The sequence below is a fragment of the Lethenteron reissneri genome, unplaced genomic scaffold (genome assembly GCF_015708825.2).
Source record: "Lethenteron reissneri isolate LAM-NWPU_2019-01 unplaced genomic scaffold, ASM1570882v1 scaffold_622, whole genome shotgun sequence".
NCBI lineage: Eukaryota > Metazoa > Chordata > Hyperoartia > Petromyzontiformes > Petromyzontidae > Lethenteron > Lethenteron reissneri.
In genome coordinates this window covers 30,780-56,687 of record NW_026892144.1, presented here as the reverse complement: position 1 = coordinate 56,687, position 25,908 = coordinate 30,780, and the positions used below count along the sequence as shown (strand labels likewise).

At 50.6% G+C, this 25,908-nt stretch overlaps 1 protein-coding gene across 1 annotated transcript; it reads left to right on the top strand.

The window, feature by feature from the left end:
• The first annotated feature begins 1,424 nt into the window (after positions 1 to 1,424).
• Positions 1,425 to 25,209, top strand: LOC133339994 (CAP-Gly domain-containing linker protein 1-like). The gene is made up of 6 exons (XM_061548092.1): positions 1,425 to 1,560; positions 9,354 to 9,471; positions 11,901 to 12,063; positions 16,161 to 16,237; positions 17,964 to 18,094; positions 19,415 to 25,209. Exons 1-6 carry the CDS (start codon positions 1,550 to 1,552, stop codon positions 19,635 to 19,637), a joined length of 723 nt encoding a protein of 240 aa, XP_061404076.1. The 5' UTR covers positions 1,425 to 1,549; the 3' UTR covers positions 19,638 to 25,209.
• Positions 25,210 to 25,908: the final 699 nt, after the last annotated feature.

Sequence of the window (25,908 nt, the reverse complement as noted above, 5' to 3'; positions counted from 1 at the left end):
ATGCATATGCATGGATTATGGAATAATCTTTAAACATGCTTCAGAAAATGTGAAATTGTTTAAATAGTTTGTTTAACTGGCAGTCAGGAAGATGGTGGTGAATACTCGAGTAGTGTATTTTTTACTCTGGCTCATTTTTTTAACCAATTTCACGGATTTTTCTGTTGGCCAAGTCTCAGATAGCAACGCAAATTTGGACTAAAGTTGGATAATTATAATTGCATTGTATGCATAACCCCAAATTGTATTGCATTGTAATTGCAAACAGCCCCTCCCCATAAATAGTTCATTGTGTTTTTTATGGGAAAACATTTCTTACAGCGTATACTTCACAAGTAACAAAAACCCATAATCACACGTTACATCCCAAAGTCGTTTGCAGTTTGGCGTTTTTTAACCGAATTAATTGTTCCGCGGAATTTGCAGTGGATTGCAAAACGTGCGTACAACGTGCACTCATTAAATAGCTGGTTTTGCAATTAATGATGAGGAACAAAAAAAAAATTAACGCGAAAGCCGCTGCCAGAATGTGATAAGTGTTGTGCTTCTCACAGTGCGTTCGGATGATGTGTGTACTGCCACCACCGCCACTATTGCTCCCCACACTTGCCTGTGGCTGCCTGCTGTGTGCTGACCCACTGGGGAAACGAATATAAATATTTATAACCAGAAAATGTCCTTTATTTACCCAGGAAAGCCTCACCGAGTCTCCAAGACTTCTCTTCTCCCACTACATTGTTGACGTTTGGCCAGTTCTGTTTCGTGAGCGCGATGAGACCGGATGAACCCGGATAAAACCCACCACGCTCTTGCACAGATTGATATCGCAGTCCTTTTGCTTTACTGCCATAACCAGGCGATCGTGCAAATCCCTCATCCAGCAGTGGAATGAGAACAGGCCTGTCTGTGTAACTTAATTTGTAGCCACGTAATGAATCATTAGATGGAGCGGTGCCACAAGGGGTTAGCAAACTGCTCTCCTAACCTGACAACCTGAGCTCTATTCCCGACCATGGCTAACATCGGTGGCGGACATGTCGAACGCACCTTAACCGCGCTCGAGGGCACGCACCCCCACCCCTCCCACAACCGAACCGTTCAACAGCCAGCGCTGACCCAGCGTGGTGAAGTATGGACAATCATTCAAAAATTATCCGTGCGATGCGGCCCTTTTGTTGGCTTTGTGCGTGAGTGGACCCGCGGGCGGTGCGGAGGGGTTGACACGCGCGCAGGCTCACGGGCCGTAGCGCTCGTGTTTCCCCCCCCCACCCCCCAACTCGCCACCGATCGCTCCTTCTCCCCTGTGGCTTCGACTGCTGGCGCCGATTCGCCGGTGGTGCCGATTCGCCGCTGGCGCCCGTGGGATTGTCAGGCTCTCGTGCCGTGGGGGTGAGGGCGGCCGTCCGGACGCGTTGCCACTTGTCGCCACTCGTCGCCGCGCGGCCGCCACGCAGTCGGCTTCCTCGTGCTTAACGCAACTTTACGTGATCTCGTGTCTTCCCAACAGCTTGACGAGGAGAAATCGACTCTCAATCAGCAGCTGCTCGACATGAAAAGAAGGTGGGATTTATTTTATGGACTGGGGGGGGGGGTGGGTTGGAGGGGTGGGGGATGGAAGGCCGTTGTGGGGTGGGAGGGTGGGGGTTTGAGGTATGGGCAGAATTTGCAATGGTTATTAATTAATGGCAATGAAAAGACTTGGGTTGGAATAATTTGTACCATTAATTAAGTCCATTTTTCCGCGTTAGAGCGTGCAAATTGCATTCATTTCCAATGATTATATTTAATTGCGTACAGGAGCTTTAGTTTTGAAGTGAGATTCTGCGCTTGACCTCGATACATCAGTATCAAACCACTTACGTGCGCGCACGCTTTCTGCCGACACGTACGCACCGCACCCCCAGCTGTTTGCGGTGCGCCAAATGTTGCCGTGCGTATCCTCACACACGCGTGTTTTTTTTGGTGGTGCCGCGTTGGCGGTGGTGCGTACATCAACATTTAAATCTCGAGGTGTTTCTCAAGAAAACTGCTACGAATCTAAAAATAAATAAAAAAACCCTCCCCCGAGATCCTGATGGAACAACGTTCGGTCCGTTTCGCGAAATTTGCGCGCGTAAATTTTTTTGTTTTGCCATGATGAACGGACAATGCATTTATAATAGTTAACGTTTCTGGCATTGGCTCTCTGCCATGCGTGCTTTTTCCAGTGTTATTGGCAAATTTGCTGTTTTCAAATATAAATATATGTCTTAATAGAGGCGCTTGCGATTTGGTGCTTGCGTTCTGTTCCAAGAAAGGCGTCGTGGTTCTTGGAAGTAATTCGCTGTTTATAACTCTGGCATAATGTAATGATTTCCATACCATTTCAGTGCTTTGATCACTGCACCTTGAGTTTGCATATGTAGTGAGTCCAACTGAGTCGCAGACGTTATTCTTTAGAGGCAACACATTTATCGTAACACGTTTTTACAAAGGGGTAACTGCCCCTTTACCAGATACAGCCTGGGGTGGTGACCACCCAGCTAACTACACTACACGTCGGAGTTACAGCTACGAAGGGTCGGACCCTCACTCGGGTCCCCGGCCACGTGTTGATGCCTCGTTGGACGTAGATCTTACAGCTTGTAGACGTAGAGCTTCCAGCTTGTAGAATGCAGCAACCCCGGTCCCTCTCAGGGACCCACCTTTTATCCTCCCGGGTCGGGGCTGGCTCCGCCCTCGGCCCCGCCCGCCTTCTCGAGCCTTCTAGCTCCCTCTCGATCCCTCTCGAGAGCTCTCCCCCGGACACGTGATCACCCCCTAGCCCCCCCCCAGCTGGGGCCTTCTCTGTGGACACTCCGGATCACGTGTCTACGGGGTCAACCAGAGTGCCATGGCCCGGGGCAACCCTGTCCCTGGGCTGACACTCTCCCGCTCCCCATTGTGGGAGCCCGCACTGCACGCTTTGCGTGGTGCCCGCGCTATCCCAGCGCTCACCAAGCCCGCTAGGGCTGGTACTACACCCACCCACGGGTTGTACGCGATGACGGTGCATCGCATGTCGTGCTGTGCTCGAGCCGGCCTCACACAGCAACCCGCGCCCTAAGTACGTCGCGCGCCACGACCCTCATGGGCCGGCACCATATAGTGACATCCCCGATGTTACTACACATACACTAGAGACAACAAAAGATCCCCCGTATAGCCTTTAACAAGGCTGTTGGGGCAAGTGCCGTTCGCGAGCACCTATGAAGGCCGCACGGCACACGAGGGGGTGGGTGGCCAGCACCACGCCCACCCACCTTTGTCTTCCCAGTGATGATATTTATACACTGCAGCGGGGAAGCATTTGAGTCGATCGAGTGGAAGCCCAGGACCGGTTCAGATAATCATCACTGGTTGTTAGTGGCCGTAAGTGGGAACAGAACTCAGGTCACCGGGTTCATAGCGCAGCTCGCTAAACACTACACTACCGCTCCCCACGAGCAAAACTAATTATCCGTAAAAAAATTGCACGGGCTGGAAACAAAATGATCATAATAATAATGTGGTTTTCGACTGCAAAATCACGATATAAAACCCCAGCATGCTTTGCATGTCAAGATGAACATCACCATTCCTGCATACATTGTGCACGCAGCCTGTAATAGCCACCGGTGAAAAATATCTAGAAGTTTGGCGCATACCGGGTTTTCGTGCTTATCAGGCCTCATCAGTATGGCATAGCCGTCTTTGCCCTGCTGCTGCCGCTGTTTGTGTCATTCCAAGCAGGCTTCCCCCCCCAAAACTGGGGGGGGACACACGTGTGTGACACAAACCTTGGGTCAATACGAACAGAATCCGGAACATGTGACACGTACATGAGTGGAGCGGTGGTTAGCACACCACGCCATCAACCCGGTTGCCTCGGTTTCATTCCCGGGCAGCGTGAGTGGCGAGCGCCGTTGACCTGCGCGGTAAAGTATTGTCAGACAACCACCGTGCCGTGGAGAGAACTTCACCCAGCAGCAAAACGATAAAAACTTGTGAATCATTTATTTGTGAAATATATCTATTTATTATTACACATTCCAGGTGAGAGCTTATTCAAAATAAGTATCTTGCAAGGGAGACTTGGGATACATTCCAAAGTACTGTACTGCACAAATATATTTGATATCTGTGCACAAAATGTATGGTATGAGACGATGGTTCAACAAAGCAAAAACATTTTAATAATATACAAATAGTATCTGCAGGAGCAGTTATTAAATATGAATCTTGCAGCTATGTGTTTCATACGAATTAATTGCAGATGCCTTGGTGTTTTAATATACTGAGACATGGAAGGGTGCATCGATATAAATATATTTCTTAGCTGGCGAGTGGTATGTGCATCAAATTGGGCACGTAAATAATTACGGTGTGTGCAAATAAAAGGAAGATTCGTGAGAGCAATTGGAGAAAGGCGGAATTTGATTTATTGGGCATGCAATTCGAAAGACAAGAGATTGACTGTAAATGCGATTCCGAATGGGGAAAATTCTAGGTACCAACGAAGAGCCGTGGAAGACAGCGAATTAAGTTATATAAGCAATTTGAACAATTGGATGCAAGTCGGAGGAGCGAATAACGTGCAAATGACAGACGCACGTTCCATCTCGTCTAATCGAGCAAACTAAACCGCATGGAAGAACCAATTGAATAATGACGGAACGATGCAAACGAGATGCTAAAAATGGGACGCGAGAAAATATATATTTATTATTATTATTACTATGATCTAAATCATGAACACGAATTGTGGACCAACTCATCGAACTCATCGAATGATAATTTTTTTTTACCCTTTTATCTGCCAGATAAAAGGGTAAAAAAACAATTATCATATTTTGCTACTGGCAAAGGAGAGATTCCAATGGTGAACTCATCGAATGTCTGCAATGAAGGTCACCGGTCACACAGCCAGATGTAAAGAGCGGTCTTAGCATCACGTCGGCCATGAGTAACATCTGAGCTCGTCTGCTGCTGCTGCTGTCGGGTGATCTGATTTAGCTGTGGGGCCTGTGTCCGTGATGCAAGATGTGTTCCGTGTGTGTGTGTCTCTCTCTTTGCCGTTCTTTGCCCCCCCCCCCCCCGTACGCGTTTTGTGTCTTTCTGTGGTAAGGCTGAAAAAAGTCAACCCCAAGCTGTACTCTCCTAATGGCTCCCTTCAATTATAACACACTCCCATAAAGTCCCCCTGTCCTACGCTCGCCCCCCCCACCCCCCGCCCGCCGGCACCTGTCTCTCAGCATAATCATTAGACCTGCTGCCTGTTTGATGATCCCTCCGCCGACTGCTTTGATCACAACCAGGACAGAGATAGATTTTAACCAAATTTATGTGTGGAGAGAGAGAGCGAGAAAAAAAATCTGTACATTACATTTTTTTGTTCGCCTTGCCACCACCATAAATATTTGACGTTTTATGTTTTATATCAAGTGACGAGCAGTTTGTTAATGCTGCTGCTGCTACGCCACCACGTTGCTCTACCCGGCGTGTGGTTTTGCCAGCGGATTAAATTAAGAGTCGGGGCGGGTGGGTGAGGGGGGGGGGGGCGCTAACTTCAAACGCGTTTTGGCGGTACGAGGAATTCCGCTGGGTAATTAATAACAACAACGACAACGACACAAATGTAAGGTGCAAATGTGGATGGGCAAGGGGGTGTTACGAGATGTTGAAGAGAGATGCTAGTCCGTGCTGGCGGATGTTGCGTACAGATTTTAAGCTCTTGATTATGATCAGAGTTATGAAGATATTTCTGGTTCTGATTGTGATCCAAGCCCAATGGAGCAGTGGTCGTCGGTGAGTGGGCATGGCCGTTGGCTGGTAATAGTAAGGGCTTTAAAAGGACACTGTATATCGGCACTTTGACTTCAGAACCGCCTTTTGTAAAACACGATTTGGATGTTAAATGCGACCGCATCTCAACGACGCTGATTGAAAATCGGTAGGAGGGCCTTTTTTAGAAAGCCGTAGGGACTGGCTTTTTTATATATTATTTTTTTACATCTTTTAAATCAACACCCACGGTTAATATTACAGATGAAATTTCATGGCAGAAGACCGCAATGGAAAGACAAACCCGACGATCTCTTAACGGTCCGACGTATTTCCTGTCAATTTTATATTCGTGCATAAAACAACTGTCGCGTTGTTTACGAATTGTTTTCGAAAGGTTTACATATTTTTTGAACTGCACCGATTTGCAGGCTTTTTAAAGGTCGTCAGAAAAAAAATGGAAATCGAGAGATGAGCGCGTGTCGGGCGACGATCGCGAGCAGCCAAGAAGCCGCTACTTGCGCAAAGCCGTTTCGCCAAAGCGCGATAATTACTTCTTTCTCTTGCGCAAATGAAGCAGGAATTGTTGCGCATTTTTAAGTAGGCGCCCTGGGGGGTGTGGGGCGAGTGGGTTGGGGGGGGGGCGGCGGGGAGTTGGGGGGAGGGTGAATATTCCTGCCGGTGAATTAGCATTCTTCTATTCACCCATCTCGGCCGCATTAGACACACACGTATAAGTATTATTTAATATCCGCGCGCCGCTTTCCGTGCCGACGTTTTCCTTCCAAACTATTAATTCTGTCGACGCTGTGGTTGTGCTTTGAAGATTACAAAGAGCTTTGTCCTGCGGGGTACACGGCAGCCTTACTCGGGAGCATCATTAGACCCTGAGGGGAGTCGGGGGGGTTTGGGGGCAAAGTGGGCAGATGATGGTGGGAGGGGAGGGGGTTAGCAGACGATCCTGCCCAAGAATCATTTCATATACTGAGCTAGCTGGCAGAGTAAACAATCCAGCCCCGAGATTTTGCTTTGATTTCCGCCAGAAACTCAAAACCGTGCGCCAATAAAACTTGAACCCATTGTCGACAGACCACCGCCAACTGTACACCATCCCTGCCTCTCACCTCCCCGCACTCTCAATCTGGCAAGGCGACAACCTCCCGAGACAGACCGGTGTATCCCCGGGCCATTTTTGGAAACATAATTTCAATTGGAAATTTCTTGCGCGCTTGTGTGCGTGTACAAATATATAACTGCAAATATATCTGCAAAGCTTCACATTTGGTCGGCGAGAAAGCTGTCCACCCCCACCCCTTCCGTGATGGACCTGGCTCACGCGTGCTCACATACAGTGCCCCTTTCAGCCGGCGATACGAGACATCAGTTTGCGCTTAATCCCCATCGGCGGGGTTCGATAAGGCGCGATGTAGTCTTGCGCTGCGCGGCGCCAAGGTTTTTTGTTGATCCGCTTTGGCTTTACTTTGCACTGATGCGTCTGCATTAACCTTTCATTTACAACTCAAAGCCTCCCATGCAATGCTCTAAGGTACCGTATTGCTTGCCCCCTGGTAGCCGCCTCTCGCTCGCTCGCTTTCTGATTGCTCACTTGGCTTGCTGATGCCTGACTGACGTCTTTCCCGTCTCCGTTACGTGCTCGAGTCGGGGCTACCCACCCGTTAGGGATGTAGCGTTTTAATGGTCCGTCGGCTCGGATCGACCATCGGCGCCCGCGATGCGTGCACCAAAAACCACCTGCCCGTGTGAATACTCGAGAATCAATTGATTCCGATTTGTTATATTTTTTTTTTGCAGCCGTAAATTACAGCGGGTATAAATGGGTTGCGCCCAACATCTGTAGTCGATCGGCTCGTCACGCGCGGTGTGGTAAAGGGTTCGCGTTCCCTTCCTTTAATCATGTCCGGCCAGCGTGGAAGAGTAGGCTAAAAAAAAATTCCATCTTTAAGATGTGGCTTGTCTCGAACGTTCTCTCCTGGAGAGAGGCCCCTTCCGCCAGCACTTGTGTGGGCGAGCAATTGCAGGCGCTGCGCATTTTTACTGTAAACGCGACACGCGCAGAATAATGGTGGATACACGAGTCATGAATTGTAACCCTCCCCGCCCACCCGCGGATTGTCAAAATCCACCACACTGGAAGTCAAAATCGTTGCATCCCTAGCGCGTGGCTGCGTGCATGCATTTGCCATTGCGCGTTGCTGCGACAGACGTTGTGTTGTCGGCTGTGGATCTGCATAGCACGCCGATGTTATCCACGTGCTCGCGTCCATCCGTGTGCGTGCGTGCGCATATGCACACGCAAGTACGTTTGCGCTGTGCGTCTGGCTTCACCCAATTAAGAGTCGAAGTGAAATTTACGTAACGTTTTTTCAAAACGTGTTTTACTCTTAACCTTCGGGCTTGCCTACCTTATACCCTAAGGCAGCAGAGTTACCCCAACCTCTCTAGACCCGCGAAACCGCCGTCAACCCTCAAATCATTTTCACGGGACCACCGTGTGCCAATAACATTTATTTCACAATGTTAAACACCGTAGCATCTGCAACAGTTCTGCGTTCACTAGCAGTCCACAGAGCACAACGTTGGGACCGGCTTGCTCTTAAGGCAGCACATCATGCCCTTTCTATATAGAACTCGACGGCTCAGTGGTTAGTGGTTAGCACGTTCCAATATGAGCCTTGGTGAAGAGAGTTCGATTCCCGGCCGTGGCTAACGGTGGTGGCGAGCGATAATCTGGAGCGGTCCTAACCCCTGACTCTTCACCAATCTGCGCTGATCAGTGCGGTGAAGTATAGTTAAAACAATCCCCCCCCCCCTCACGATCGAGACGGTGTAGGAGACGTTTTCATCCAGCAGTGGATTGACAAAGGGCTGTACATCACCATAATTTATTTCCATTTTGCTTTTAATATGCAACATATCGACTCACAGTTGAGAGGAGGCTCAGCCAATCATCTCTCTGGGGGTCAATTACACTCGAGCTCCTATGTGGGAATAAAACGGTGATGTTCCGATGGATATCTCGCACCCATCATAGGAATGTGGAATATTTGCCACTAGCTTTCGGGCTGTTATCAAGTGGGGATGGGTTGTCCTCGGTTGAACAGGAAACCCTTCCATATTAACAGCACTTCCCCCCATTCACTGCTGTATGAGGGTCTCCCCACCCCGTGCGGAATTGCGGTGGTTATTTGACCATACCTCGCCCCTCTTTGCAGCGCGGGTTGATGAATGTGGGTAGCATGGAAGCACAGAACATCAATGCATTTTGATGCATGCCCGCACACATCTTGTTTTCGGGAAATTAAGAATGCCGTGGCAACTATTGCCAGTGACGATTGCCCCTGCGGTTGCATCCGTGTACCGCCCGCAGTTTTTACGCGCTTCTGGTTTTGCTGTTGTCTCTGTCCCGTCCCTTTGCATCCTTCATCGCCCCCGCCACTGCCTACGTACGCTCGCTCTCACATGTGACTCCCTCCTCCTCCCCCCTCCCCATCCCTCCTCCTCCCTCCTCCTCCCTCCTCATCTTCAACCCCTCTCCCGGCCCCCTCGCTTAGAGAGTCGACCCTGGTGGCCGAGTTTGAGGAGGAGCGATCGTCGCTGCGCAAAACCCTGGACCTGACGTCGAGCAAGATCTCCGGGAGGGACCGCGAGCTGGACAAGTTGAAGACCGAGGTGAGCGAGGCGCGGCCACGGCTTCCGGAGTCCGTCGTATCGTGGACGACATTTGTTTACCCAGCAAAAAGCCTGAGCCGATACTGCCTTTTTCCACTGCACATCCGAGCCGTAGCCGAGGCAAGTCCGACGCGGCTGAAGGGGCGACCGGGGGTTGCGTTTCGTCGACCGCAGAAGCCGAGAGCCGCTGACGTCACTCGCAACGAACGCGTCGTTAGCCCCACCCCTGGCTCTACTTTGCTGCGATCCAGATTCGGATGTCTTCTCGTGAGGTCAGTGGAGCACGGTTTGACTCTGGCTCGGCACGGCAGACAGCCGGTGGAAAAACCTCCCATTGTGCCGTGAGGGCGCCGTGCCAGCTTGGCTCGGGTGTGCTAGTGGAAAATTGGTGCCAGTCTCGAGGACACCTTTTCAGGAGTTTTTTACACAGGCTAACCCAGAGAAGACCGACCACGCCATACGAGGTTGCAACATTCAAGCCTCCGCACGGATACGTTTAAGATTCGATTCCTCTACTGCTATCTCCTGACCACCTTGTAGCCCCAACCTACAACACGTGGTATTAACCAGGCTCAAATCCTACTTAGCTACCAAGATCTGACAAGAACTTTGACGCACTGATTTGTTTGTTTTGGTCATCGTGCTATCAAGACGGGATGAAGAAAAACAACTCAAGAAACGACACCAAGAGATGATTTGACCAAAGAGAATGGATTCTTGAATCGAGTAATAACCCTGAATTGTAACTTCTTATCTAATCACTCCGTGGGAGGGTGGGGGAGGTGGGGTGAATGTTCGCACGCTTTACCGTTGTTTCCTTTTGTTTAAAAGTGCCCCGGCGGGTACAACTTAATATCCCCGGTATAAATCACTGTCTGGATACTGCCACTAAAACGCATTACCAGTGAAACCGAGTGGGATTTGCCAAAATGCTTTAATCTGGCTGCCTCTAAGTTGTTCGCTCTGCCTCAATCTGTTCTAGTATCTCTCGGTCTTCGTTGCCAGCGCTGTGCGTGCGTGCATGTGGATGGCTTCCCGCTGAGCAGCAGTAGTAGTACAGTGGTTCACTGTGCCGAACTACGAGTCCGGCGACCCGAGTTCGATTTCCGGCCACGGCCAACATCGGTGATGATTATCTGAACCGTTCATGCGGCTCCCCTAGGGTGACTCGGCCTTAAGTGAGTACCTGGTGTGCTGTATGCACAGCGGCGCCTGGTAACCCACCCCATAGTGTGGCGTGCCGGCCTTCATAGGTGCTGCTCGTTAACAGCGCTTGCCCCAAGATTCTGTTGAAAGGCTATACGGGGATCTTTGTCTTTGCGCGTGGCTTGAGACATTTAACCAAGGAACTATTTGGCCCATGCCTGGAAATCAGAGACCCTGCATCAAAAGGAAGCTCGTGTCGTTAGCCACATGGTCTCTGCATGCATGAGACATTGCACTTCAGCTTGCTTGTATCCGATGGAACCGTGCGGGTCCGCGTGGATCGGAGGGGGGCGGCGAGCGGCTCGCAGGAGGAAGGTTGCGAGTTCAACTCCCCGTTGGGGCCCGTTGACTCGGCCTCATCGTCCGTCCAGTGTCCACTCCTCAGGGTCGCGGTCACTTATGCCCCGTGAAATATTGCGCCCGTTGTGAATTGCTTTATAATTTTTATTATTTTTAAGGTTGCCAGGCGGCGCAAGGCCATGTCTGCACTTTAGCTGGCAACACTGAGACCCTGGGTTTAAAATTCAGATTTCACCAGCTTGTGATTAAACTGGCTTCTCAAGTTTATCAAGCTGATCTTTCTCAGCCTGGTAACCCAACGACTGCACAAAAAAAACGATTATTTGTCTTCATTTCTGATGCGTTAAAGCAGGGAACACCCATTTTCTATACTGTACATAGACTTCATTATAAAAAAAATACCATCAAGCACAAAAGCGTTCTAGAATGTTCCGGAATCCCATGCGTGTGTATGTATATATCTATGTTGAACTTCTTTCGCACTGTACATAGCCAACCATGCTAATTGGAGGTGCAGAGGATAGAAAACAAAAGAAACACAAAACGCTGTAAAAAAAAAATAGTTTTCAATCTCGATTTAAACGTGCACAGTTCAAGTGGTCTCCTAATATTGGAAGGAAGAGCGTTCCAGATGGCCACAGGAGCGCATATGAAAGCGCACGATGCAGTCACCGTCTTTGTTCGATGGCTAAGCCGTAAGCCACTACAAGGATGACCTGGGTTCGCATGATGATTTCCGCTCCTTGACGAGATAAGCAAGGTATTGTGCTTCATTTGTGGCAAGCACTTTGTGTGTACAATGAGTGCGACCTCCTCGTGTATTCGTTCAGCAACCGGAAGCCAATGCAGCGCGGCATGCACTGGATGGGGACACCCATCACGGCACGTGCGTGATTTTGTTGTACCCCTTTGTGTTCCTGCAGCTGTCAGCCCTGCGCAGTGCAGGCAACGCGGCACGGGATCTGCAGAGCACGGTGCAGGCCCTGGAGACGGAGAAAACCAGACTGGAGCAGAAGGTGCAGAGCCTGGAGTCGGCGCTCGGCGAGACCAAGAGGAAGCTCGACACTCAGCCCATCGCCGCGTCCGGTGAGGAGGCGCACGCACGCACGCACGCACGGACGAATAGCGATATTGAATTTCGATTTAAAGCTTTCGTGACTGCAGGGATTCACCTTCTTGGTTCTTTCGGTAAAGTCACGTAGAAGGGAAATAATAAAATAATAAAAATGAAACATAATAAGATAAAATTCTCACGACGTTTTGGCCGCAACGCAAGCAGGAGGACGGCTGCTTGCGTTGTGGCCGAAAGGTCGTGAGAATTGTATTTTATTATGTTATATTTTTATTATTTTATTATTTCCCTTCTACGTGACTTTACCGAAAGAACCAAGATAGCGATACTGAATTTGAGGTTTCCGCAGCCTTGGTTAGAATTCACGTATCGACTTTCATACCTCCGAATAGCGCGGTTTGCTACGTATGGTGCCAAAGAAGTTCAACATACGTACATGTGGGTCTGGCTTTTGAGCGTGTGACTTCATCGTCAACGGTCCGCCGTTTAATTCGCCCTCCTCTGACGGCCGCAAAGGTCTAACCGCGAATTAGGAGTGGGAACTTAACACGATCGTGAATGGTTCTGTGAGTACTAAAACGAAACTATTTTATTTATCAGGTAAAGCCCACTGAGCAATTAGCAATTTTTTTCAGAATTGCTCTGGCAACAAATGATAGCTCAACGAAGTGGCTTATCACATACAAATTTATAGTAGCAGCCAAATGCTCTAAACGCATGTATCTGAATGTGGAGGGAAAAAAAAAAAACTCCAAATATACATGCGTCAGGGTCAGGATCAAACCCACGCACTCCTGCATATGAGGCAAGGGAGACACCATCTCACCACTACGGCACCCTACAGGTGTGACGCTCACAGATGTTGACTCTGTACCAACCGCTCGCTGTAGAACGGGTGGCCCGTGCAGCAGCAGCAGCAGCAGCAGCAAACATGCAGCAGTGGCAGGCCAGCAGCAGCAGCAGCAGCATGGACAGCAGGTGTTGCCGGTCTGCCGTCGTGCGTTGTCGATGCCGAATGAAGTTAAAATGTGACTAATTATCTTATCGCACATGCACCCACGCGAGAATTTCAGTTCTGCCTCAGCGGTGCCAAAATTCAATGAGCGTTGATGAGGCCGCCCGGCTCGCAGGTCGGAGCGCCAAGCAGGCTTCGCTCTGAGATTCTGGGTTCAAATCCGGGGTCCCGGACGCTCGTCATTAAACCGGGTTCTCGAGTGCAACCATTTGATGCCCTCGGCCAGGTCACCAATGTCCGAATTAAAAAGCCATCGCGTAAAATGTAGCTCTGCGCTTAATCAGGATACGTTTTAGCGCCATGAACCGAATGTCGGATTGACTGTCTTGCGACAAACGTTGCTGTCGTATGGCAGAGTGGGTGGGGACGCACTACCTTGGACTGTGCGTGGTCATGAGGTCATTTGAAAGGATCTTGGTGGTAGTGGTGCGATATCCACTTCCGCTGCCCGCTCTCTAACACGAATGGATGCACCGCTGTGTGAGGTTTCTCAACGGATTCTGCATCTCGTGACGGCACCATGATGATAGCACAATAGGGATAACGTTGGGGATTTTTTTACACGAATTTATTTTATTTAAATATTCACAATTAATTTCAATGCCTATTTTATCAGACTCTCCTTTGATTGCTAGGACCGGCGATATCTTGGGCGCCACAGTGGCGAGATGTTAACTCCCTCGCCTGGTATGCAGGAGGGTCATGGGTTCGATCCCGATCCTGAAGCCTGTATGATTTGGACTTTGCATGTCCCCTCTCTCTCCGTGGTCACGTGGATTTTTTTTACGAGCATGCGTTGAGAGTATTTGGCTGATATAAATCTCCACTTGATAAGCCACTAAGTTGAGTTATCCATTTGTGGCCGGGTCGCTCCTGAAAAAGAGCTACATAGCTCAGTGGGTCTTAGCTGGTAAAAAAAAAAGTATAGTTTTAGTTTGAGTTGATTATCTTTTGATTTACCATTTCTATATTGTCGATGCCTACTGTGGTGCGAATTTCTATTTTTACGTTACCCGTGCGTGGATTTTCAATGTCAGAACACGTCTAGCTGCGCAGGTGCGAGGCGCGAGATAAATAATACATCATCGTAATTGTGATAAATGTAGCTCTTCACTCGGGAGCGCTCTGGGAAGAGTTTTTGAATTTCACACGTGCACTTCACGCTCGCACCTTGGCTTTGCGGTTACAACAGTTGCGGTGCAAATGTGTAAAGGCCGTGACACGTTCAGGGCAATTATTGTTGCCACTCATTAGAATTAAGAATCTTCATTGAGACTGGAGGTAGGAATCTGATGGGCTATGAAGCTCTATTTTCACAAGCAATGCAAAACAACGATAGGAGCGCAAAGAATAGGGAAGGTAAGCAAATCACATAAAAAAAAATACGAATAAGCTATTTTTATTTTACCAGGTAAAGCTCACTGAGCTGTTAGCTTCTTTTTCAGAAGCGACCTTGCCAACAAAAATGAGCGCTCAACGAAGTGGCTTGTGTGGAAATTTATAGCAGCCAAATAATAAAAAATAATCTATACGCATGTTTTTAAATGCGGAGGGAAAAACCAGAGGACCCGCAGAAAAAGTCCCACGTGACCACGGGGAGAGAGATTTGCAAACTCTAAATATGCAGGCATCAGGGTCTGGATCGAACCCTCACGCTCCATTCACCGCTGAGTCTCGGAACGCGCAAGCGGCTCGGCATTAATTTAGTTTAGAAAGGCGTAGCGCCGTTGTTTTTAAAGACACAGTACTCTCCCGCAGAGAAGCCTATAACAACACGACCGCACGCTCCGATAGCTGGCGCCAAACTGTGCCACACGCACCTCTCTCGCATGGCGTTGTGGGAGCCTCGGTACCAATAATGTTGTTTTATCATTCCTTCCGGTTTTGTTTTGATGACGTACACGTACCTACGTCACCGGAACGGGAAAGGGTTAAGCGTTTTCTTTGAGCCGGCTTGTGTGAGCCAGAGGCAAGCCTGAGCTGATATGAGCCGTGACTAATAATGTCGGCCTTACTATGAGCATCTTGCCATGGCAGGGGCATAGAGTGATGAGAGTTCCGACTAACCAATAAAAGCAGACTTCCTTGAAAAGTGATTAGTTCAGCATTTGTTAGTCTAAAGAGAATACACAACTCCGAGCAGTCATGTGACCTGTGTCTGCGATCTGATTGGAAGTTACCATCCCAGTTGCCCACTCCTGAGTGCAGCGATCAGATTTATCCAGAGTTGTTTCCAACAAAATGTACAATAGCAAATGGTGTGGCAGCTATACTACCGGTGACAATTGCAAGCGACCGTTGTCCTAAATTTGCCTTTGTTGTATTGCCTTTCATCGCCCCTTAATTGATTGTTTGGAAGGTCTTGTGTATACCCATGCTTTAGCAGATATTTTAAATAAGGGTCGATTGGAAGGATTACCATAACAGGAGTTGCCATTTGATATGGGAGTCCATTGAAGACCATTGAAATTAATTTCTTTGATGATGTTTCAAATAATTATCATATTGAAGGCAGCCAGGCCTGACTTACAAAGAAGATTACCCATTATTTGGCGGTTCGTTGATGTCGCAGTTCGTCAGTGTCTCACAGTCCAGTTAATCGACCAGTGCACCTCCGATAGTCACGGCTGGCTACGTAAGATGCGAAAGAAGTTCAACATACGTACGTACATTTCAGTTTAACACGTAGGCTTTCGCGACCAATATTATTCATAATCAACGTTTTTTTGGGTTTAGATCGCGTTATTTATAAATGTGTCGTAACCCTCCACCACCCGACACGGCCAATCAGATGCAATTACCAGCGAAACGTCGTACTCAAATTGTAAATTGTTGTGGTTTCACGCTTCAACACACCGGTGGGCTAAAGCAGTGAACTAATTGTCTTTTGTCAACGTGACACTTTTTTACTGATTGGCCGTGTCGGGTGGTGGAGGGTTACGACACATTTATAAATAACGCGATCTAAACCCAAAAAAAAACGTTGATTATGAGTACGTACATTTGTTCGACGTGAAGTCGCATTTGTGCGCCTGACGCGAAACTGACAATTGAGTGAATGCGACCAGAGACCGATGCCGCCTCTTCCCTCCGCAGCGGCCGTCGCGGCCACCACCAAGGCGGCTCGGCAAGACGCGGACGACGAGGAGGAGGACGACGACGTCAGCGGCCAGGTACACTCGGTGGCGGTCGACAAACACGCAAACACGCGCGCACGCAACGCCCCGTGGCGGCGGCGGCCACCGCTTTAATTTGTCTCCTTGTGCGCAGTGCCTTTTTTTGTTTGTTTTTGGCACGGACGTTCGTTATCTCAAGTCGTGCGATTGGTTCCAATGTATTCTCACCTTCTGGCTCTTGTTTCCACTTGGTTTCCCCGTGATTTATTTTCTCATTCTTTGTTTCTTTATTCCTTTCGTTGCTTCCCCTTCTGCACCCCTCCCACCCTCTCTCTCCACCACCCCCCCCCCCCCCCACCACCACCACCAAACCCACCCACACCGTCACCCACCTGAACCCTGATGCACAATTATCTTCTGGCTGCACTTTCACTGTCTCCACCTCCTCCTCCTTCACCACCACATCCTCCGTGGCTCCTTGGCTCGCCCAGCAAATGGTTGGTGCTGCGTGCGTGTGCGTGCGGTAACCCCCCCCACCACCACCACCTCCCTCCCGGCCTCCAGTAGTCAGCACCAACTGCCGTTGAATCGCGGCCAGAAAAACTGAAATCCATTAAGATTATATATTTGTATACGAAAAAAATATATATAATTATATATAAATGTATCCTTTCGAATACAACAAATATTCCGTTTTCTTCAGATTATGAGATGCTCTGGAAAGTAAGACGCACCCAGAACTTTATTAGTACCCGATGCTAATAATAGTTAAATGGATGTGGTCGCTCACACAAAGACAAAGGTCCCCCTCATAGCCTTAACACACTGGTGGGGCAAGTGCTGTTAGCAAGCACTTTTTGAAGGCCGGCTTAGCACACGAGGGGATGGGTGGCCAGCACCACGCCCAGCTGCTTTTGTCTACCCAGTGGTGATTACACACCACACCAGATCCTCGTGAGCGTGAATCGAAATCAAGTCGTAGCACAAGCGCGCTAACCACAGCGCCACTGCTCCCTGCACACACAGACAACAACAACGACAGCCGCCATTCACCACTAAATGGCGGTGACATCACCACAGCGCTTGAGCCAGGCTAGGTGCATTTTTTTATGCCACTCGAAGCGTCAAAGGCTCTCTGGCAGCAGGGCCAGACCCAGGAGTTGCCACAGGGTCACTGACTGAGATGACTGGCAGATGCAAAGGGGAGAAAAAACTGTGCCTTATAACCCAGAGCATACGATAATTTCCGCGGTAATCTGGACGTTAAGAAAATGTAAATGGGCAATCATCTAAATTTAGTCGCATTTTAGGTACAAAAGGAGAGCGGTGAACGAAGCAGCCACATGGGAATGATTCTTTGAAGTCGGGGGGGGGGGGGGGGACCCAAGTGGGTAGCCATGAGGGTCATTATCGATGAGCCGAGTGCGCCCGTGAAGGCAGTTAATTGAGAGAGGGCACATCTACAGCGGTCACGCGGCACTTACTGAGTAATTGAGTGCAGAGTGGAGCTATAGTGGGCCCACCGTATGCGACCCCCCGTCACGGTCCACATTTGCCAATTTGGGAAAAAAAAATTATCCGCACGTTGCTCGTCTTTTGGGTTACATCGCAATCGTCGCCCCCCTCCTGCGAAAACCGGTAGCAGGGCCCTCCTGAAAAAAAAATGTAGTCCCAACAGAATAATCAGCAGGAGTGTGTCATGAACGGATCACCACGTGCGTGCTAATAACGCCACCGCTGTGTTCGGCGCACCGTTGCCCTGTTCATCCCCGCGTGCGCGCAGGTGGAGTTCCTCAACTCGGTGATCGTGGAACTGCAGAGGAAGAACGAGGACCTCCAGTCGCAGCTGGAGAAGTTGGCCCAGGCAGCCGTGAATGGGAATGACGCCGCCGGACAGGGGGACAGCGCTGAAGAGTAAGGAGACGTCCGCCTCGCCCCGTCCGACGCGGGCACCGCTTTTCCTGTTATTCCGCGTTAGCTCGCAAGCCCGTTCATTCGGCTGTCCGTCTGTTTGTTGTCTGTCTGTCAATCCATCCGACCGTTCGAACATCCGTCAGTCCCTCCGTCCGTCCATCAGTCCGTCCGTCCATCCATCCGTGCAGCGTACGTGTGTTGCTTCGGCGCGCGTGTGAGCATACCTTCTGTGCGGTGGCGGTGGTGGTGGCGGCGCTGAATGCCAGCAAGCGTGCGGGCGTTCTCGCAATTGTTTTGACAGTAGAAAATCATACAATGCAGCAGGCCTCTGGAGAGCTTCGTGAGAACGGTAATTCTGACGGTTTTCGTTATTGTTTCCCTCCCTCCCTCCCTGCCTCCCCACCTCCCCTTTGGATTTACAAGGGAAACATTTGTGTTTTAGCCCCCGCTGAGCTAAAGGCGAGGTTTGTCAGTGTTGGCCGTGTAACAAGGGGCGACGTAATAACAGGGCTGCGTCGGTGACGGCGCGCCCAGATGTAATTATTTGTGTTTACTCCCCGGACTTGCCCGCTATTACCGGTTTAACAGTGGTGCTTTGTCTACATCTCTATCGCATTTCCCGAATTTTTCCATCTCGGGAGAACTGCTTTTGATCTTCCACTTGATCTCCGCGTCTCTCCTCCTTTCATTGAAGTGATTCGCCGTGAGCACTTCCCCTGGTCTTACCACCACCACCGTGTCCTCTAACCCCTACTGCCGTCAAAGCCCCAAATTGCAGGGAAACAACATTTCTCCTCTTTCAGCACCGTTCATCTGCTGCGTTGTCACGCGTGCTCTCTCGTCGCTTGCTTGGGGAAACTCTGGCGTCATCTTTTTTTCCCCAAGTTTTTGGAACCTTCGCTCGACTCGGGGAAACACCGCGGTAGCTCTAATCAGGCCCTGCTATCATCACCGTTGCCATCATCGTAACTCCCATCCGTTATCGGTGTTCCCAGCTCGCCTACAAGTTCCGCGTGCTCATGGTGGTTCAGCGCATTAGGTCTGGCCTGCTTTGCCAACGTCGCCGCTCTCTGCAGCGGGCATTGGAACTCATCCCAATCCCCCTCTAACCTTGCTCAATGCAAGAAACCCATTACTTATCTCCTTACACTATCGTCGGCATGCTCTCTTTCTCTCTCCCCCCCTCCCTCTCTCTCCATCGCCGACCTCTTTACATCACACGGCCCTTTTAATCCCGCGCTCGGCAACCCGCGGCAATCGATAAATGCATTTAACCCACCGCCCCCCCCCATCTCTGCCGTGACCCCTTCCCCCCGGCAGGCCGGAGGAGGGCCGCCGCCAGGTGGCGCCGCGTCTCTTCTGCGACATCTGCGACTGCTTCGACCTGCACGACACGGAGGACTGCCCCACGCAGGCCCAGCCCGAGGAGGAGCCGCCCCACTCGGCCCACCACGGCGAGCGCCACGCCACGCGGCCCTACTGCGGCATTTGCGAGTCGTTTGGCCACACCGCCGAGCAGTGCAACGACGACGAGACGTTCTAGAGACGGCCGACCGCCTTGCCCAGCTTGCCCCCCCCTTCCCCCCCCGCCCTCTCCTACCACTCTCACCGTGGCCACCGACCCCACCCGCCTCCCACTTTCATGGCGGAACCGACAAACGCGTGTCTTCTCTCCAAGCGAACGACCTCATCGCTTCGTTAATAGCTTTTTCAGTCCTCCGCTCGTTACCCTTTCCTGCCCTCTCCTGCCCTTCCCTTTCCTCCGGCCTCCTCCGTGTACTCCCCCACCCCAAACTTCCCCCGCCCACCACGTCTCCCCCCTCCCCTCCACTTCTTCCCTGCTTCATCCCTCCTCCCTCCCCCCACAACCACAATCCTCTCTCAGTTTCCAAACTCACCACGGCCACTCTCAACCACCAACTCAATTCTCACCTCCACTCACCACCACCAAACACTCTCACCACCTCCACTCTCACCACCACGAATTCTCAATACCCCCCCGCCCCTCCTTCCCCTCCTCCCTCTCCTCCCTGGATAGGGAGGTGTGGGGGAAGGGTTTTATGCTCATAGGTAACCGTGGCAACTTCAGGGCAACCGCCACCTACGATTGCCACCGGCAACGCATGAAACTATGAGCGCCGTGGTCATGCCAGAGTGGCGTAGATTGAGAAGAAGAGTTCAGCTCATCCGGACGGAGGTTGCCGAGCGCTGTGTGGGGCGTTCGATGAGCAGTGACTGATGCACAGAGCTCGCGTTCGCGCAACGACACAGCCTCGAGCCAGTCACGTGACCTCTGTCCGCATTTTGGCAACTGGCGGACGACAAAGCGAAAGTTGCTGGTGACAATTTGCCGGTGACGGTTATCCGAACATGTGTCCTGACCTTGCAGGGGTTACTGCCGTAAAAAGGAAATAAATATATGAAGGCGACGTTTCAGGCAACGGCCCTTCTTGATAGCACGCAACATCATTTGTGTAACCATTGCCGAAAATGTGTCCGGTTTTATATATTTCAATTTCCTTTTGAAGGCAACGTTATTGACGGAATGTGTTGATCTGTTTGTTGTTTGTTTAATTGCTCTTGTGCACCGCTGCCAAAGCAGTATCACCAAATAACGTTTCGTTTTATCGGGGTCACTGTATATATGCTGCATTCACCCACGTGGGTTGTGTCACATTTCTTCAAATTGTCTCCGCAGCAAGCTCCACGCGGGCGCGTGTTGGGCGTTCGTTGTCACGCGCGCCGGTCTATGCACACTCGGCGCCACCTTCCTCGCGTTGTGGGACACTGGGGAGGCATCCACCCGCCCTGCGCACACGCACGCCCAACAGGACTCGGCACCAAAGGGGAGAGGGAGGCTCGTGCGTGCGTGTTTTTGTGCGTCGGTGGTTCTCTCTGCAACTGTTTGGTGTGCCTGTGCGCGACCGTTTTCCTACTTGCACGTGCGCTCGAATGACCACCTGGGGCACTTTTGTTTTCATTTAATTTTCTACACGCATTTTATTTTTTACCTCGGCAGAGGTGTCCTGAATTTCAATCAGCTGCTCCGTTCATGAAGCCTTAAATTCTGCAGGAAAAAAAACCATTCTACAGCTTACGTCTTGAAACCCGTAATCAAATTTTAGAAATATATATACACTTGAGGAGTGGTTTAACATCAAACTGTAGCTCCTGCACCAATGATTGTAGTCATTTTTCCGTTGTAAATCTGTCCAGCGCTGGAAAGAAACTGTTAATCTCATCCGAAGGAGCGGGGCCGTTCTCGTAAATCAACCGCAGCTCAATTTTCACGCGACACCACCGCAGTTGCGTGGAATCCATGGCGGGGGGGGGGGGGGTAGCGGAGGCCGGGGAGGAACGGACCTCTGGAGCGCAAGTATCGCTCGCGGTTGCTGCTGCTGCTATTGTTGTTGTTACCTTGAATTGAGATGATGAGCGAGCGAGCAAAACCACAGGTGCCCTCGGCGTAGCGTCGGGCCGTAAACTACCTGACGCACTTGGAGCGCCGCCCGCACCGCACTTGTCGCGAACCCGCACGCCAAATTGTGTCGTCAACGCACTCCTCCGCTCGCCTCTGCAACAACAATCTGTTTCTCCTTATTTATTCGCTGCCTTCCTCGGCCCGTCGAGTTTATCGGAGCGGTCATCAGCGACGTCTTTCCACGTGAAGGGGGCGCGGGTTTTTTTGTGTTTTATGATTTTAAACCAAACTTGGCAATGGCGAAGGTGCAACGCTGGAATTGCTTTTGCTTGCGCTCGCTGCTGGCGGGAGCGGTCTCCACTCGCGGGGAACTTGAGCGACAGTTACCCCTCTTCCCTTCTTGAGGGGTAACTTTGGCCGACTCACGCACGCTTTGGTGGCCCCCTGCCCTTTGCGCATCTCCGATTATCACGTGTCGGTCACGTGCGGCGCGACAGAAGTTCAGCATTGCATGCTCGCCAGAATACCCGCGTGGTTTGGTTTTCTTACGAACGGGGACGCCACTTTGGCCTATTCTGCCGCCACTTTCCCGTGCGATGAAGACGTCAATGCTTGGGACGCGTACCAGAGGGTGTGCGGTGTAATGTAACAACAATTTCCGCAGGGGACGGCTGCTGGAGTTGACGTCGTAAGAAACCAATTTCCTCAGTTCCCTTCGGTCACCTCTCAATTCACGCCAGGGTGGCGATGAGACGCCCTCGGTGTGGACCGACGCACGGCAGTCGAACACAACACAAAAAACACGACAAGTTTGCCGAACTCAAAAGAGCTGGAATTATTTGAAGCGACAAACCAAACTTCGCACACGCGCGCACACCGTGGGTTGTTTCGTTCTGTGTGCAGCGTGTGTAGTATGTGTGTCAGTGAGTGTCGTGCAATCATTCGGTGCCACGCCGCCGAATCCATCCGTTCAACTCCGCCCCACACTTTCGAACGTCGGAATCGAGCGCCGAGCGATGCGACGAACGGAAGGGACCCGGTCCAATAGGATCGTTCATTCGCGGTGTCCGCACCGCAGGGGTCGCCTGCGCAGTGTAGCGTGAAGGTATCCCCCCACCCACCCCCCCGTGCTTTTTTGACGTATGCTGTATATTTTACACGGATGGGGGGTGGCGGGGGGGGGGGGTGCTGGGGAGGGAGGTTGCTGCTAAGAGTGGCTTACGACTGCGTGCGCGAGCGAGTAAGCGAGTGTACGCCAGAGAGCTTGAACGGTTCGTCGGGGCCTTTCATCGGCGGCTGTTTGAAATGGGCAGCCGGCTTAAGGAACGCGTCGGGTGTGCAAGGCCGGGTGTTGGGGCTTTGGTGGGGTGGTGGGGGGGTCCACATCCGAGTGGTGGTCGGTCGCGCAACTTGAATCGCCTGCGGCTGCTTCGTCCACGTGTGCGAGCGAGCGAGCAGTTGCGGCAGTGGCGTCATTCGTGAAGGCAGCAACCAAAAATCGCGCGCGAGTTATTGTTTTGTTTTGTGAGAGTTGCACGCGATTTGAAAACGCGTCGAGCGAGCCGATTGCCGCTTTGGAAGTTGACTTGGGTCCTTCGTTCTGTGAGCCCTCCCACCGGTTGCCGCAACCGGTTGCGGAGACGTCCGCATACGGATGCGCGATTCGAGTTGCATGCGACCCTTCAATCACGCCGCGTGTGGAAACCGAGTATTAATGTGCGGGGAGTTTGAACCGCTCGTTACCAACGTGTGTAGCGGACACGTCCTAAGCTGGGGGGGATGTGGATACGAGGTGGAACGCAGGGCGGCGGGTTCGTTTATTTGGTGTTGTTGTGTACACATTGTACATTGTTATATTATACGATAATATATTGTAGCTGTAATTAGATGACGGATGGTTTAAAAACAACAAATCTACAATACCACATGCACGCACTTGTGTGCTTGTGAGCATCTTATCAAATTTGGGCACGAACAAAAAGGCTGCCTTTCTTTGTTGAATATGAAGGGAGATGATTCTCAGTTTGTAAGACTGGGGAAAAAAATATTTGATTGTTACAATGGTCTGGAGCGAGCGAAGGGCGTTTTAAATGCATTGTCTAGACTGGAGTCAGGATTCAGTTGTTTGATGTGGAGGGAAAGGCGCAGCCCTGCAATTGCTTGCTCACGCCAATGCTGCCGGAAGGGCCTCCACCGTGAGTTCTAGAGAGAGAGAGAGAGCCCCTTGACAAAGTCTATTTGGCCGACTCTTCCAATATGGCCATACAATTGTTTATATAGTGATACATATTGATAATAGTCTTTTCACAGCCCTTCCTGGATGAAGGCTTCCTCGCTTTACTCAAGTGGCATGGCTTGTTTGCCCATACTTTACCACTCTTGTCAGCGCTGGTTAATTAATGTCTGGCTGCGGTGGAGGGAGGGGGGGTGGAGACGCGTCATGAGCTGTTCCGATGTTTCTCGCCACGGACGACATGAGCTGTGGCCAGGAATCGAACTCGGGTTTCCAGGCGCATAGCGCCACGACCTCCTCCCACCTCCCCCCCCCTCCAAAGACAAAAATATCCCCTCTTAACCCTAAACAGACTGTTAGGACAAGTGCTGTTCCCATGCACCAATGAAGGCCGCAACGTAACACGAGTGGGTGTTGTGGCTCGTACCACGCTCGACCGCCTTTGTCTCCCCAGTGGCGATGTTTCCGACACATCGCACAAGAATTTGAGGCCTAGTCGATCTGGGTGAGGCCCATGCACCGGTCCAGATAAAGAATCGTCGCTGGGGTTGTGTGATGGACGTGAGCCCGGAATCGAGCTCGTGTCGCCGGGAGTGTAGCGCAGCGCGCTAACCGCTACACCACCGCTACCCCCCCAACCAGCACCGCTGCTGTTTCTATTCTCAACTGGAGATGAATCCCTGGTTTTTGTGCGTCTGATCCGGGTGCAGTATTGTGCGAGGCAGCCTTGCTTTAAGCTACAAGTCACGTTTGCACACGTCTGCCCCCGAATCGTAAACGCATAAATTTACACACCCGCCTTCCGAACAAGTGGTGGGGGGAAAATGTTAAAGGGCACTTAAGTCGCGAGTTTCGCAATGAAGTGTTATGTACGGCGGGCGATGTTTTTATATAAGAGACTGTTTGGTGGGATTATGGAGCAAAACAAAATAAGAGGAAATTGTCACTTTAATGCTAAATTTGTACGGTTTTTTTCCCCCCATGGCTACTATTAGCGCTCTCGACCCGGCCTGGTGAGGTGATCAGTCGTGTTTGTGATAGACTCCACTGGCCGAATATAGTGTTGATGCAGGTGGGCGGGAGGCTGTATTGGCCGGGGGTCAAGGGAGGACATGGGGGAGGGGGGGGTGGAATCGTAAGAATTTTAAATACAGTGCTGTATCCACTCAATAAAAAAACCTAGATTGCTGCATGCCACAATGATTTCGACGTTTTTGTACATTGCTATAGTATATGTGCCGAGAGAGAGAGAGAGAACCCATAACGTGTATATTTTCAAATCTATAGAAATAAACGATGTATCCTTGAGGTCACTTGAATTCGCATGGCTCGCAAACGGGGTTTGTTAAGTCCTAGGCGTACAAGGCTCACGTTGTTATTTGTAACACGGCAACAACACTAATAATGCAGCGGCTTCGCGGAGAATGCTGAGAAAAGAATAAATAACGTGTCCTCTTCCCATACGTGTCTCCGCGCAAAACAGCAAAGTCTTTTTCTATTTTACTTTTAAGACGTCCACATCATCACGACCTTGTGGCAGCACAGCTTGCCACGAGCAGCAGTTGCTTGAACGCATGCCGGCAAAGGCCGTGAATCGTTTTCTTTATTCAGTGTCTCGTCAAATGTAGCGTACAGTCAGAATAATAAGTCTTTACCGAGTAAAGCTTTCATTGAGCTAATACGCGCGTTTGCAATGGCGACTCGGCTGGCAGGCAACATCAAAGCATTGCACCGTAATAATTGCACCATAATAATCATTAGCAGCAGAGTCGGGCGCTCTTTAATAGATGCTGGTAAACTGCCCGGATCGGGCTTTTCCCGAATCAATATTTATTACATTGATGATTAATTTTATATTCTGGGTTAGTTCACTGTGGAGGTGTAATGTCGACACTTTTAATTGTAGCCCTCCAACCTCTCGACTGAGCCAGTCAATTCGAGTTGGCGCGTCGCGTGGGCACGTATCCCGATCGATTTGATTTTTCAGCAACATGCGGAGGAGGAGGAGTGTTGGAACAGCCCGAGCAAGATTTTGACGTTCGACGTTTCAGCAGACACTCAAACCCAAAATCAACATCACGCCCCCGAGGTTCACAGGCGAGGGCCACTTTTTGCAAAGTAAATTGGTTTCCAGCTCAATATACAGGATGGCCCAAACGT

Coding starts and splice junctions, on each gene's coding strand:
- LOC133339994 (XM_061548092.1), top strand. Junction 12,064..16,160: donor TCAGCCCATCGCCGCGTCCG/GTGAGGAGGCGC, acceptor TTCCCTCCGCAG/CGGCCGTCGCGGCCACCACC. Junction 18,095..19,414: donor CAGGGGGACAGCGCTGAAGA/GTAAGGAGACGT, acceptor TCCCCCCGGCAG/GCCGGAGGAGGGCCGCCGCC.